Consider the following 13,652-nt stretch of genomic DNA (forward strand, 5'->3'; position numbering starts at 1 on the left):
GACTCGAAACTACCACACCAATGCAACTACCAACAATTTGGAAATTGGTCTTGATCAAGGACACATGACAAAACTAGTGGAAATGCGCATGGGTGGGGGGGCGCGGGGGGGGGGGGGGTTGAAGGGGAAAGGAGGAGCATGAATCATGTAACCATGTTAAAAATGAATATTAATAAATGTAAAAAAAAAAAAAAAAAAAAAAAAAAAAAAGAAATCAAGGACAGTGAGTATGGAATATTGCATACAATGTCAGATTTTCTGATATACTGATAAATTTTTTTTAACTATCTTCTGTCTTCCTCTTTCAAAAAATCTGTTATTATACGAAATGGTTTTCTGGGAAGGGCTGGGAAGAAGCCCACTGTAGTGAGAAATAGAAGTGACATAAAAACAAAAAAATATCAATAAAAAATTATTTTTAAAATAGAGATCTTCTATCCACCTTGAAATATCTGTAATCAATGATCTTGAGCTTACTTCATCCACATCCTCCTGTCCTCAGGGAAAAGAATACACCTCACCTGAGATGGAGATGAAGGAGTTTTAAAAATCAAATACTTTTTTCAAAGTAAAGAAACTCAATAAAGGATCATAGATTTAAAGTTGGAAGACACATATGAAGTTGCCTGTCTAGTACAACCCTGTCATTTTTGCAGCTGAGAGAATTGAAAACTAGAGAAAAGAAGTGACTTGTCAGAGATTACACAAGTAGAAATGGCCAAGCTGAAATTTGACCCTGGAGTTCTCCAACTTCGGATGCTTGCTTTTCTCCACTGAACCTCATCTAATCTCATTCCTCTCATTTTACAATAGAAAAACTGAGGCTCCAATTTTAGGCCTGTTGTTCCAGGAATATCATGAAAGACCCCACAATGTGAGGAAAACAATATACACAATGACTACAATGTAAACAAAAGCAACAATAATAAAACCTTGAAACTAAATGCTACGTAATGACAGTGACCAAGGTCAGGACCAAAAAGAGTTAATAAAGTATATGATCTTTGCAAAGGTGGTGGCCTATGGTGTAGAATATTGCATATACTGTCAAACTCGGGTGGTATATTGGTTGCTTTCACTGAATTCTTCTGTCTCTCCAAATCTGTTATAAGGATAATTCAGTTCACTGGGTAGGAGAGGGATGAAATATATTCAGAAGTAAAGATAAGAAAACAAAAGACAATTATTTTTATTTGGCTGTTGTTTGAGTTGATTGAAGTGGATGGTCTCTAAGTCTTCATTAAGCATGACCCTAAAAAGATCTAACACTCAATTTCTAAATCAGTGGTTCCCAAACTTTTTTGGCTTACTGCCCCCTTTCCAGAAAAAAATATTACTTATCCCCCTGGAAATTAATTTTTTAAATTTTAATAGCAATTAATAGGAAAGATAAATGCACCTTTGGCCATCACCGCCCCCCCTGGATCGCTGCAACACCCACCAGGGGGCAGTGGCACCCACTTTAGGAATCACTGTTCTAAATATTCTCATTCAAAAATGATCCTCACAACAACCCTATTTTACAGGTAGTACAATTATTATTATCCCAATTTCACAGAACAGAATTCAAAGAAGGCAAAAATCATTTGTCCAAGGCTACACATCTAGTGACCAAGCAAGGTTTTGAACCAAGCTATTATGACTCTTATAAAACATGGCTCTTCACTACAACAAACTACTTCCATTAATCTACTGCCCCTCCTTAGAAGAAGAGCTGCACTGATAGCTGGGGTTACATTTCACCTGAGCCAGCTAATATAAATGCTCAGTACAGTGTCATATAATCTCTGTGCATTCGCTCATTTAATGTTTAAGGAAAAGGAGAAGATTATACCTCTATACCTGAGACAGGCAAAGCCTAATCCATTTTCCATATTCTTCCTCTTAAAAGTTCATTTCTATCCATGAAAACACAATTTCTAAAGTGAGAAATTTTCAGAATCTACCACTGAGTCAAAATCTATGAGATTTAGCAAAGAGGAATTAAGTCCAAGTCAAGAGCTAAAAAACACCTTCCAAGCCTGTTATAAGAGAAAATGAGAGAAGCAGGAAGGGTAGAGGCAGAAGAAAGTCTAATGGGCACTAAAGTGTACAGCATGTTTTACTAGCCTAGTACAGCTCCATGGAACAGGGTCATTCATTTCTGTGTCCCTTACTGAGACTAGCACTGGATCACGCGCATAGTGAACAACAACAAACTAAATTAAATTAAAAGTAATTACTATGTTTTATGATTCACATTTGTTACATATTCCCCTTCCCATAACCCCATTCACAGGATTGGTACACTGTTCTAATCCTTAAGAAATAAGATAAACAATCTCAAAACTGGAAGAGACTTCAAAGGTTATCTGGTCTAATTCTAACCTGGAGCAGGAATCCCTTCTTTCAGAGCCCCCAAACCTACCTATTTGAACTTCTCCAATGATAGGGAGTTCACTACTATACAATGTGTCAATTCCACTGCTGTTCAGTTCCAACTGTTTGGAAGTTCTTTCTTGTAACTCTCCACCCCACAAAATGGAAATCTTCTAAGTTGCATTTGGAAGGACAACCAAAGACAAAGGTGAAACTCTATGGGATTTGCATGGGTTGGGGGGGAGCAGCTATAGATAAGCTCTTCAGCTGAAACACTGAATATGAAAGGAAATCACAGATAAGGCTTGGAAAAAAGACTGAAACCAGAGTGGAAGACCTTGAGCAGTAAATTGAAGAGTTTGGACTTTCTCCAATAGGCAAAAGGAAGTCCTCCAAAGATGGTTAAGCAATGAAGGCTAAGCTTTAGTTCTGACCAGAACATGGATTAGTCTAATAGGCTGAATTTTCTCAAAGATTATCAGCCCTTACAAGCAAAGCCCAGAAGTCTAACACTTCTAACAAATGGGATGTTTCAACACAAATAGCCATCAAGGAAGTCAAAAAATCTAGGCCTGCTTTCCAGACTAACAGAACACAGAATACTCAGATGTCACATATAGGATTGTCTACAATGCTGTTGCCTTTTGGGCACCTTCTGCATACTGTTATTTGGGACTTCTCTCCTTAACATTCCCAAGAAAGAAAAATCTTCTATTAGTAATCTGCTAGTCCCCAAGCAATCTCCAGCTACCCTCTAAGCATGTTTAGGAGAGATAAATCAAGTTAGGCAAGAGTCTTAGTGATAAAACTGATAAGTTATAAGAAAAAAAACTAGTTAGAAACTCCTTGTTTTACAGATGAAGTGAAAGTCAAAGGTAAAGGACCAGTGATAAGGAATGTACCTCTGAACTCTATAAATCCTATTGCCTCAAGAAGTATCAAAGTCTACCAAGGCAGTTTCAAGTCTCTCCTCCCTATATTCATTTTTTTTTTTTAGACTCTATATTTCTAATGAGTTCAAAAGCTTGGTCATTTCTGTACCACTCTACAGACTCCTTTTCAACATTTGTTAACAGTTTCTATTACTCAAGATCACATTCTTGGGTTCTGTCCTAGTTTGACAATCTTAAAGAGTCTATGATAGTTTTTTGTTGTTGTTCAGTCCTATATCTGAGTCTTTGTGCTCCTATTTGGGTTTTTCTTGGCAAAGATACTAAAGTGGTCTGCCATTTTTTTCTCCAGCTCCCTTTACAGATGAAGAAACTAAGGCCAGCAGGGTTAATTGACTTGCCCAGAGTCACACAGCTATTAAAATATCTGAGGCCAGATTTAAATTCAGGTCTTCCTGGCTCTTCTCAGGTCTTCTTGGCCTGAGTATCAGGCCTGATTTCTGAGAATCAAATCCCATTTCAAGAGAGGGAGACCAAACACTTTAAACAAGTCAACCAAGGTACCATAATGCATTCTACTTGGCAGTGAAGGTACAGCAGAATATTCCTTGGCTTGAGTATCAAGAAAACTGGGTTCCAATTCTGGTGTTACTCTTTCAACTGGTCTTCCTGCCTCCCATCTCTGTCCTTTTGAATCCACACACTACCTAGTTGCCAAACAAATCTTAAAACAGAGGTCTGACTATAGGAGGTATTCTATATGCAGTATAAAGAGCACCAGTACTGAAATCAAATCATACCTGACATTTACTACCTTTCATGACCTTGACCAAATTACTTGATCTCAGAATACCCCCTCCAGATTGAGGTTTGAACTAGATGACATAAGGTCCCTTTAGGCATTAGTTTTATGAGTCTGATTCTTTATCACTCTTGACTCCAAAATCTTCCCTGGTTCCTCACTGTTTTTTCGATAAAATACATCCTCAGGTAGACATTTAAAAGTTCTCCAAAGTCTAGCTCTAATCTATCTGAAAAAAATGGAGTGATGCCTATGTTTCAAAATATTCCTTTTTAAAGGACTTATATATGGCTAATACTCCATATCCAGTGCCCAATGAGCCATCTATTATTATAACAAAGTTTTTTTTAATTTTATCTCTATTTTATTCCAATAAAAAATTTACACATAAGTTTTCCAAATTTACATGTTTTTTGTTGTCTCCCTCCCCTGTCCCAGAATTGACAAGTAATTCTACTAGGTTAATACATGTATTATCACTCAAAACATATTTCCATATTATTCATTTTTGTAAAAGAATAATGTTATAAAATCAAAACCCCAAATCCTCTACCTAAATAAACAAGTGATAAATCATGTTTTATCTGCCTTTCTATTCCAACAGTTCTTTCTCTAGAGGTGGACAGCATTCTTTTTCTTAAGTCCCTCAGAACTGTCCTGGATCATTGTATTGCTGTATAACAAAGATTTTTAAAAAGTCAAAAAGCAAGATCTACAAAACCAACTAATAATAGACTGACCGTGTGTGATGGCATATTTGATATCCCCCACTCATAATCCCAAACCTCTGCAATAAGGAGATATGTTTTCACAACTCTTCTCTGGGGCCAAATACAATAATTACATGGGCTTTCAGTTTTGCCTCATTGTTCTTCCATTTGCATTGTAGCCATGGTGAATGTTGTTTTCTTGGTTTTAAATACTTCACCTAGTTCATATAAGCCTTTCTATGCTTTTCTGAATTCTCCACGTTCATAATTTCTTATAATACACAATCTACATTCCTAAATCTACACTTCTAGGCAGAAACAATGCTAGAAGTCAGGAAGACCAGAGGACAAATCCAACTTCAGATACTTATTAGCTATGTGACCCTAGGCAGATCACTTAAACCCTAATTGCCTCAGTTTCCTCATGTGTATAATGGGGATCATAATAGTATCTACCTCCCAAGATTATGATGAGCATCACCTAAGATATTTGTAGAGCACTTCATATACTGCCTGGCACACCCAGACGCACTTATATATTACTATCTTTTACACTTACACTCCAGGCAAACTCTGGCCCACCAGCCATTCTCCAAACTTAGCTCCTTATCTCCCTGCTTTCCTAATTAGCAGTCTGCTTGCTCTCTCAACTCATCCCTTAAGATCTTTAGCTTTCTTCAACACTCAGTTTGGGTGACACCTCCCACACGAAGCCATTCCTGATACTCCCAGTTTATGTTCTCTTTCTCAAACTATTTTGTATTTATCTGTATCTTATTTTTTTTAACTCCTTAAACACACACACACACACACACACCACCCTTTCTCTCCTCTAATATTGCCATCACCTTGACATAGGCCCTCATCACCTCAAACCTCAACTATTTCAATAGGTTACAGGTTGGTATCCTAACAAAATTCGTACTGTCTATCCTCCATGCAGAGGCAAGTAGGTGACATGGTGTATGGAGTGTTGGACTTGGAGTATTCAAAATTTGAATGGAATTCTAACTCAGACACTAATCAACTATTAGTTGGCAACATGAGCAAGTTACTTAGCCTCAGGTTCCCCAACTCTAAAATGGGAATAATAGTAATAGCATCTGGTGATGGAATACTATTGTGCTCAAAGGAATAATAAAAATAGAGGAATTCCATGTGAACTGGAAAGACCTCCAGGAATTGATGCAGAGTGAAAGGAGCAGAGCCAGAAGAACATTGTACACAGAAAACTGGTACACTGTGGTAAAATCGAATGTAATGGACTTCTGTACCAGCAGCAATGCAATAACCCAGGACAATTCTGAGGAACTTATGGAAAAGAACGCTACCCACATTCAGAGGAAGAACTGCAGGAGAGGAAACACAGAAGAAAAACAACTGCTTGAACCCATGGGTTAAGGCGAACATGATTGGGGATGCAGACCCAAAACTACCACACCAATGCAACTATCAACAATTTGGAAATAGGTCTTGATCAATGACACATGTTAAAACCAGTGGAAATGTGCATCAGCCATTGGGTGGGGGAAGTGTGGGGGGTGAAGGGGAAAGTAGGAACATGAATCATGTAATCATGTTAAAAATGAATGTTAATAAATGCTTTAAAAAAAATAGTAATAGCATCTATCTCCCAGGATTGTTATGAGGCTCGAAAGAGAAAAATATTTGTAAAGAATTTATTATTAGCACATAGTAAGAACTTAATAAAAACTTGCTCCTTTTCCCCTCCCTTCCTACTCTACTGCCAAAGTGCTCTTTCTAAAGCTGAAGAAGTCACCCTCTCGTTAATAACTGAGATTCCAGTAGCCCTCATATCTGGAATACTTTCCTGTCATCTCCACTTCAAATCCCAACTAAAATCTCATATTCTACAGAATGCCCTTCCCAAACTTCCTTTAATTCTAGTGCCTTTCCTCTGTTGATTACTTCCAACTTATTCTGATTATAGTTTGAATGCACATACTTGTTTGCCTATGTCCTCTCTCCCATTAGACTGTGAGCTCCTGGAGAGCAGGAACTGTCTTTCACCTTTCTTTGTATTCACAGCACTTAGCATACTGCCTGGCTTGTAGTAGGTGTTTAATAAATACTGACTGAGTCTATATACCTTAACTATTTTTGTCAATTATCACCAATAAAGGGAGCTAACTTAACTTTGAAGATTGCTTCTAATCCTGTCAGTAAACTCTATATTCTCAGGTCTCTCTCAGCTCTAACAGTCTGATTCTGTTATAAGCACTGTAAACAGTTATCCATACTATTATAATGAACAATCACTATGCTGGCACATAGTGTGAGAATTGACAAATGGGAAACATTTTAATCTATTTTATGCACTGTTTGGGGCAATAATAACTTTATATTAATTTATAAAAAATATTTCATATAGAATATCTCATTTAATAATCACACTAGTGGGCAAGGATTATGATCCCCATTTTACAGGTCTGGAAACTAAGGTTCAAAGAGATTAGGTGATTCACCTAAGGACAAGTGGCTCATAAACAGCGAAGAAAGGATAAGAACCTCATTTTCTTTCTCTCCAGTAACTACTGCTCAAGTGATCTTCCTGAAGCACAAGCCTGATGAAATCATCCCCTACTCAGACTCCAGTGATTTCTATTATCTCCAGAATGAAACATAAAACCCTCTGCTCAGCCCTTATAGCCCCTTCATAACCTGCCCCCTCCCAACTTTCCAGGCTTCTTATAACTTACCCTTCTTGATGTCATTTGATCCAGTGATTCCTGCCTCCTAGCTATTCCTCACACAAGATTCTCCATATCTCCAGGCTCCAGTCATTTCCCCTGACTGTTCAACACATCTGAAATGCTCTCTCCTCATCTCTGATCCTTGACTTCTTGGGCTGCTTTCAAATCTCAGTGGAAATCCCATCTTAATGCAAGAAGTCTTTTCCATTAACTACTAAATACCAGTATCTTATCTCTGATATTACCTCATCTTGTATAAATGTTTGTAAATAGTTGTTTGCATATTAAATTGTGAGCTCTTTGAGGGAAGGAACTGTTCTTACCTTTCTGGTAAACCCTGAAATTAGCAGAGTATCTGGTACTACTTGATGACTTGTCTAGAACTCAGGTCTCAACTTTTTTTTAATGGTTTCAACTCTTAATGCAAACCACTTTCCAGTACAAATATGCTCCATAAACGTCTGGGAATTCATTAATGAAACTTAGTAGGGATTCAAATTCAACAAACATTTAGGATCTGTGAATTTGGAGAAATGATATCCAAATATGTGAAAGCAAGCTAAAGACTTTGCTATGGAGGCTGATCATTATGGATAGTTTAACAGAACAAATTTTTTTTTAGCCCTTACCTTCCATCTTAGAATCAATACTGTAGGGGCAGGCAGCTGGGTAGCTCAGTGGATTGAGAGCCAGGCCTAGAGACAGGAGGTCCTAGGTTCAAATCTGGCCTCAGACACTTCCCAGCTGTGTGACCCTGGGCAAAGTCACTTGACCCCCATTGCCTACCCTTACCAATCTTCCACCTATAAGTCAATACACAGAAGTTAAGGGTTTAAAATTTAAAAAAAAAAAAAAAAAGAATCAATACTGTATATTGTTTCCAAGGCAGAAGAGTGCTAAAGGCTAGGCAATGGGCAATAAGTGACTTGCCCAGGGTCAAACAACTAGGAAGTGTTTAAGACCAGATTTGAACCTAGGACCTCCCATCTCTAGGCCTGGTTCTCAATCTACTGACCCATCCAACTGCCCCTAAGAGAACAATTATCAAAGAGATCATTCTGTCCTGAGGTAATTCAAAGAAAAGGAAAAAGACCCCAAAAGGGAATGCTTACAAAAAAAACATGAAAGTTTAAAAACATTTTTAAAATGTACTAATATTAAAGCAAGCAGTTCAGAATTTCTGTTGAAGGTACTACACCTGTCTAACAGCCCAGGTTTCAAAACTCAGTCATCTGGATTCTTCCCTCCCCAGAAGCCCTTAGAGCATGTCAATTCTACCTTCATAATACATATAACATATAACTTCATCCATCTATCCCTCTCTTTCTATTCATATTGCTACTAATCTAGTTCAGACCCTCATCATTTCCCACTGAGTATTACAGCCTTCCCACTGATATCCCTGACTCAAATATTTCCCCTCTCCAATCCATTCTCAATGATATTCCTAAAGCATGGAATCACAGAATTTAAGAGCTGCAAAGGAATCTCAGTGGCCATGTTAGTTCTGCTCATACACATGGGTAGGACTAGATGGGAGAGGATACACCAAACAGTTCTTACTATAACATATCCCACACACATGGTCATTCAGCTTCTGCTCAAGACTCCATCTTTGTATCCTCAGCACAGTGCCTAGAATAGAGTAGGGGTTTAATTTTGTGGAACCTAACTTGTAGAATTGAACTGAATTTCTGTCAATCCAATACAGCCATTTCCCCCTAATTTTTATGTACATCTAACTGCATTTTTAAATTCAATTCAGAACAAATTTTTCCATATAAAATATAGGAAGATGCCAAAAGAGCTCTAGGAAGGCCCCACCATCAAGAGAGCTTATTTATTCCACTGTGCACTGTTCTAAATTCCCAGCACTGGAAGCAATGATTAAAAGTAATTAAAAGTCTTCTCAGTGCTGCTGATGATACTAGTCTCTTACAGGGAACAGCTACACCACAAAAATCAGAAAATGAAACCTTCTGTGGTTAAATATCTAGTAGCACACACTTCCTCACGTGCTCACCACAAAAACCACCTCAAGAGCAAGAAAAGCAAATGCAAAAAAACAGGACCAGAGCTCCAAAGTGCTTGGATAATTCACAGAAATTAATTAGGGGCCTAGGTCACTGGACTCTGAGTTTTGACTATGAACCCAAAGCAACATGCCCTGCTATGATGATACACACATTAATACTGGTAAAGAATGTTGATTGCTCTGGCTAGGAGTTCAAAATCTGAGGGTCAGAACTATATTTTCACATAACAATGAAGATATGAGGAAGTTATTTCAGCTAATTGGCCTATGAGTCCTAGAATGGATTCAAGAAAAAAACAGCATTTTTTGGAGTGCTTTGCTAATAAGAGTCTAAGTTTCCTGAAAGTAGCTTACATATAGATTTTTTATTTTCTGTCGTAGTAATAGTTCTAAGACAGAAGTGCAAGGGCTAAGCAAAGGAGGTTGTGACCTGTCCTGGGTTACAAAGCTAGGAAGTCTTTGATATCAAATTTGAACCCAAGTCCTCCTGACTCCAAGCCTAGCAATCTATCCAAGGTACCACCTAATTATCCCTTACATATACTTTTGTAGCATTTATTGTGACCACACTGATAGAAGAGATTAGTAAAACATCTGAGAGGAATTGGAAAAAGAAGAGTACAGCTTCTTTTGCAGAAGGCTGTATTTAGCCCAACTATGCTCAAAAAAAAAAAAAATCACTATGATACAAACCCTTCCTATTAAGCCAACCACACTCCAAGCCTAATTTTATGCTTTTTAGTATTTAGGAGTAACCAGAGGAGGTTGTGCAGGAAACCTAGAAGACAACTAACTATAATATACCATTTAATGATCAAAGGGTTACATTTCTTGACACTAATAGAAACCTAGAAACAGTATTCCTTACCTATTGAATATCAATGGTAAGTTCATAATGATCAGTTACATGAAAATATAATCAAGTTATAAAATAGTGACTCAGGAATGATAACAATGAGAGGTTTTAATCTTTTGTCAACCATTTCAGTCAATGGAGTACAGAAGTATAGTAGCAGTACTGGGCAGAGACTCAGAACAACTGGATTCAAGTCCAAGTTCTGATAGTGACCTTGTACAAGACTCTAAGAGATTTAGATTTCTCATTTAAAAAATAGAAATATTTATATTACCTATTTACAGCACTGATGAAAACAACACATTGTAGGCTATAAAGCAAGCAATATATACATGGACCCTCAAACCACAAACAACTTTATAGGAAAAAATTAAAACTCATTTAGGGATCATGGTGGCACAGTGGAAAGTGGCAGCCTTGAATCCAGAAAGAGTTGGATTCAAGGGCTATTTCTGACCCAGACAGGTGATATGACTGCAACTCTTTAAGTTCCAGGGAAGGGCCCAATCAGGACAAATAGAGGAAGTTTCCTGACCTAGTCATTCCCTACACCAATAAAATCACAGGCCCAAGCTTAATCCTTTATATGGCACTTTGCATATATTACTCCATTTAATAATCAAGACCGCAGGGAGGTAGAGAGCTGTTTGCTGAGTAGATAAGAGTGCTGGGCCTGGAATCAGGAATTCAAATCTAGCCTCAAACACTTACCATTTGTGACCCAGGCTAGTTATTTCACCTCTGGCTGCCTCAGTTTCCTCATCTATAAAATGGGGGTGATAATAGCACCTACCTCCCAGGTTGTTGTGAAGCTCAAATAAGATAATATTTGATATTATAGTGAACATGACATAAATGTTAGGTACTCCATTCCACACATACAAGTACTCCATACTCCATAAAAGAGGAAAGTGAGGCCCAAAGAAGCTAAGCAATCTACCTACAGTCACATAAGGTGGCTCTAAGGATCTTCCATTCTGTTATTCAGTGCCTGTTCTGGACCTTGACTGCCCCAAAGGGAAGAGAAAGTGTGAGGCTTTAAATTGAATTAACCTATTCCACTTTGCTCTCAAAATAGGTTAACATAAATTCTAGTAATCTAATGCATTTCCATAATCCTTTTCTTCTCAAACACAGCTAAAGAACACTTCCATCAACCACTCATGTAACCACCTGGAGGGCAAAAAGTAGCAGCTCTGCTGGTCATACTGATCCAGCACTCAGCTCCAGAGTGAAGCTCAGGAAATGGAGGACCCATACTACTGGAAATGAGGGAGCAATTAAGATAACAATGATATTAAGACATCAGGATTGAAACGATTTCTAAAATTTTGCCATTAATTTTTTTAATGGGTCCTGAATGTCTCACTGTTTTCCTGGGAGGAGGTAAAAATCCCAAGAAAATTGAAATGTTGCCCCTCACTCTAAAAGTGGCTCTGTTGGCTATACTCAACTCCAAAGGATCCCTCAAGATGCTATGGTCATCTCTACTTTACCGAAACCCTCCAGTTTTTCTTTCAGAATGTAGACCAATCATCAGCCACCCACCAAGGCTGCAGAAAAGAGTGGCTGACCCGCATCCTTGAACCTGCCTTCCATTTTAAGCCAAAAGCACATGCAATAGATACCAGTAAATTTACACAAAACCACACTTCCTCAGTCTCGCCCAAACCTTACTTTGCTGCTGACTGCCAGCATTATTCTGATAGCAGCAATTCAAAGCGACTCACTTTCCCAGGCCTCAGAAACTGCCACCTCTCAGTAACAAACAACTACCAAAACCTCAGTCAGCCCTGGAAAACACTAAAGACTATTATGAGTTTCCTTCCAGGTCAGATGCCCCAAGTAAATATGTGTATCTCAGGAGTTTCCCCCAAACACCCAAGTTTGCTCCTCTCCCCGGCAAACACAAATGTAGTTAGTTTCCCAGCACACATGAAAACAAGGATTTCTCAAGTCCATAGAGGGAAGGGAAGGGAAGAAAAGGGGAGGTCGGTAAACCTATGAAAGGTATTTCGCCCAAGGCTTTCATCTAGCACCAGGGACAGGGGAGGCACACATTTTCCTCCTCGGCAAAATGAGGGGGTTGGATTGGAGGACTTCTCAAGTCTCTTCCAGCTCCAACATTCCTTGCTCAGTTCTCTTTCAGCACTGACATTCTCTGATTTCAAGGCCTACAGCTAGGCTGAAGTGTCCATATCTCTACAACCCATAGAGGCAAAATCTGACCCTGCAAACCTCTTGAAATTATCACTTGGGCTCAGCTTCACGAAATCAAAGTCAATCTAGCCTTGATACATTAAACTCGAAATCTCTATCTACATTCCATTGACGGGGTACCTCCCCTTAGCCACAGGGATCAGATTTTTTTGGAAGGGTGGGAATCTGCCTTCAAAGATGGAATCTCTAGATTCGGTCCCTGCCAGCCCAGTGGCCTAGAAGCAAAATATTCTCAGAATAGGAGGAAGGGGTGGGGGGGCGCTGCTTTCCAAATGACCTCCAGGAATCTCGGGGAAGGGGGTTGATTGCTTCAACTGGCTCTTATTTTCACTGACAACAAGTTATTGGCAGGTGGCAAAACCTAGGTAACTGCAACAGGTGTGCCCCAGGAGGGTGAGAGGCCTGTGGCGGGCTCGTTCTCGAGGGCCCAGTTTGACGTGGGGGACTCGGAGCCGGAGGGTCCCCACTAAAGCCGCTCCCGCCCCAAGGCTCCTATTAGAATTCTTGGGACATTAGCCAAGGGTCGGAGGATGAAGGGGTTGGGGGACCCCAAAGCAATCGGACTAGACCGTCAGGGCCAGGGATGAGCCAAGGCCCCGACCCGTCCAAGACGCGGGGTTCCGTCTCCCAGTAGTGGGCGAGCTGATCGAAGGCAGGAGGCGGAAGGCCCCACGGGAAGGGAAACTGAGGCAGGGAGGGGCCCGGGCGGGGCTTACCGAGGAGGAGCAACTTGAGCTCCCGCCTGGCGTCCCGCTTGTCCCGCCGCAGCTGCTTCTCGATCTCGGCGTTGATCCGCTTAGATTCCTTCACCTCGTCGCTGAGGCAACACGCCATCATGGACTCCAGAGTCATCGTCCCGAGGCCCGCGGGGCCGCCCCCGCCGCCGGCGGCGCCCCCCCCTCCGCCTCACCGAGCCCGAGCCCAGGGCCTGGGCCTGAGCTGGGGCCTGGCCTGGTTGGGCCCCTCCGCCGCCGCCGCCGCGGCTGCCTCAGCCCAAGCTCGGAAGGGGGTACCCTGCGACCGCCTTAGCCGGGGAGCCCAACGGCCTCCGCCACCGCCTCAGGCCG

At 40.2% G+C, this 13,652-nt stretch overlaps 1 protein-coding gene across 1 annotated transcript in view; it reads right to left on the reverse strand.

The window, feature by feature from the left end:
- Positions 1-13,470, reverse strand: part of LOC123244152 (guanine nucleotide-binding protein subunit alpha-11) — a 95,397-nt gene extending 81,927 nt beyond the window's left edge. Inside the window, exon 1 of the mRNA XM_044672464.1 lies at positions 13,302-13,470. Within this exon, the coding sequence (XP_044528399.1) occupies positions 13,302-13,437 (136 nt within the window). The 5' untranslated portion in view covers positions 13,438-13,470. The remainder of the gene's footprint in view (positions 1-13,301) is intronic.
- Between the last annotated feature and the right edge of the window lie 182 nt (positions 13,471-13,652).

This window comes from Gracilinanus agilis, chromosome 1, assembly GCF_016433145.1.
Source record: "Gracilinanus agilis isolate LMUSP501 chromosome 1, AgileGrace, whole genome shotgun sequence".
NCBI lineage: Eukaryota > Metazoa > Chordata > Mammalia > Didelphimorphia > Didelphidae > Gracilinanus > Gracilinanus agilis.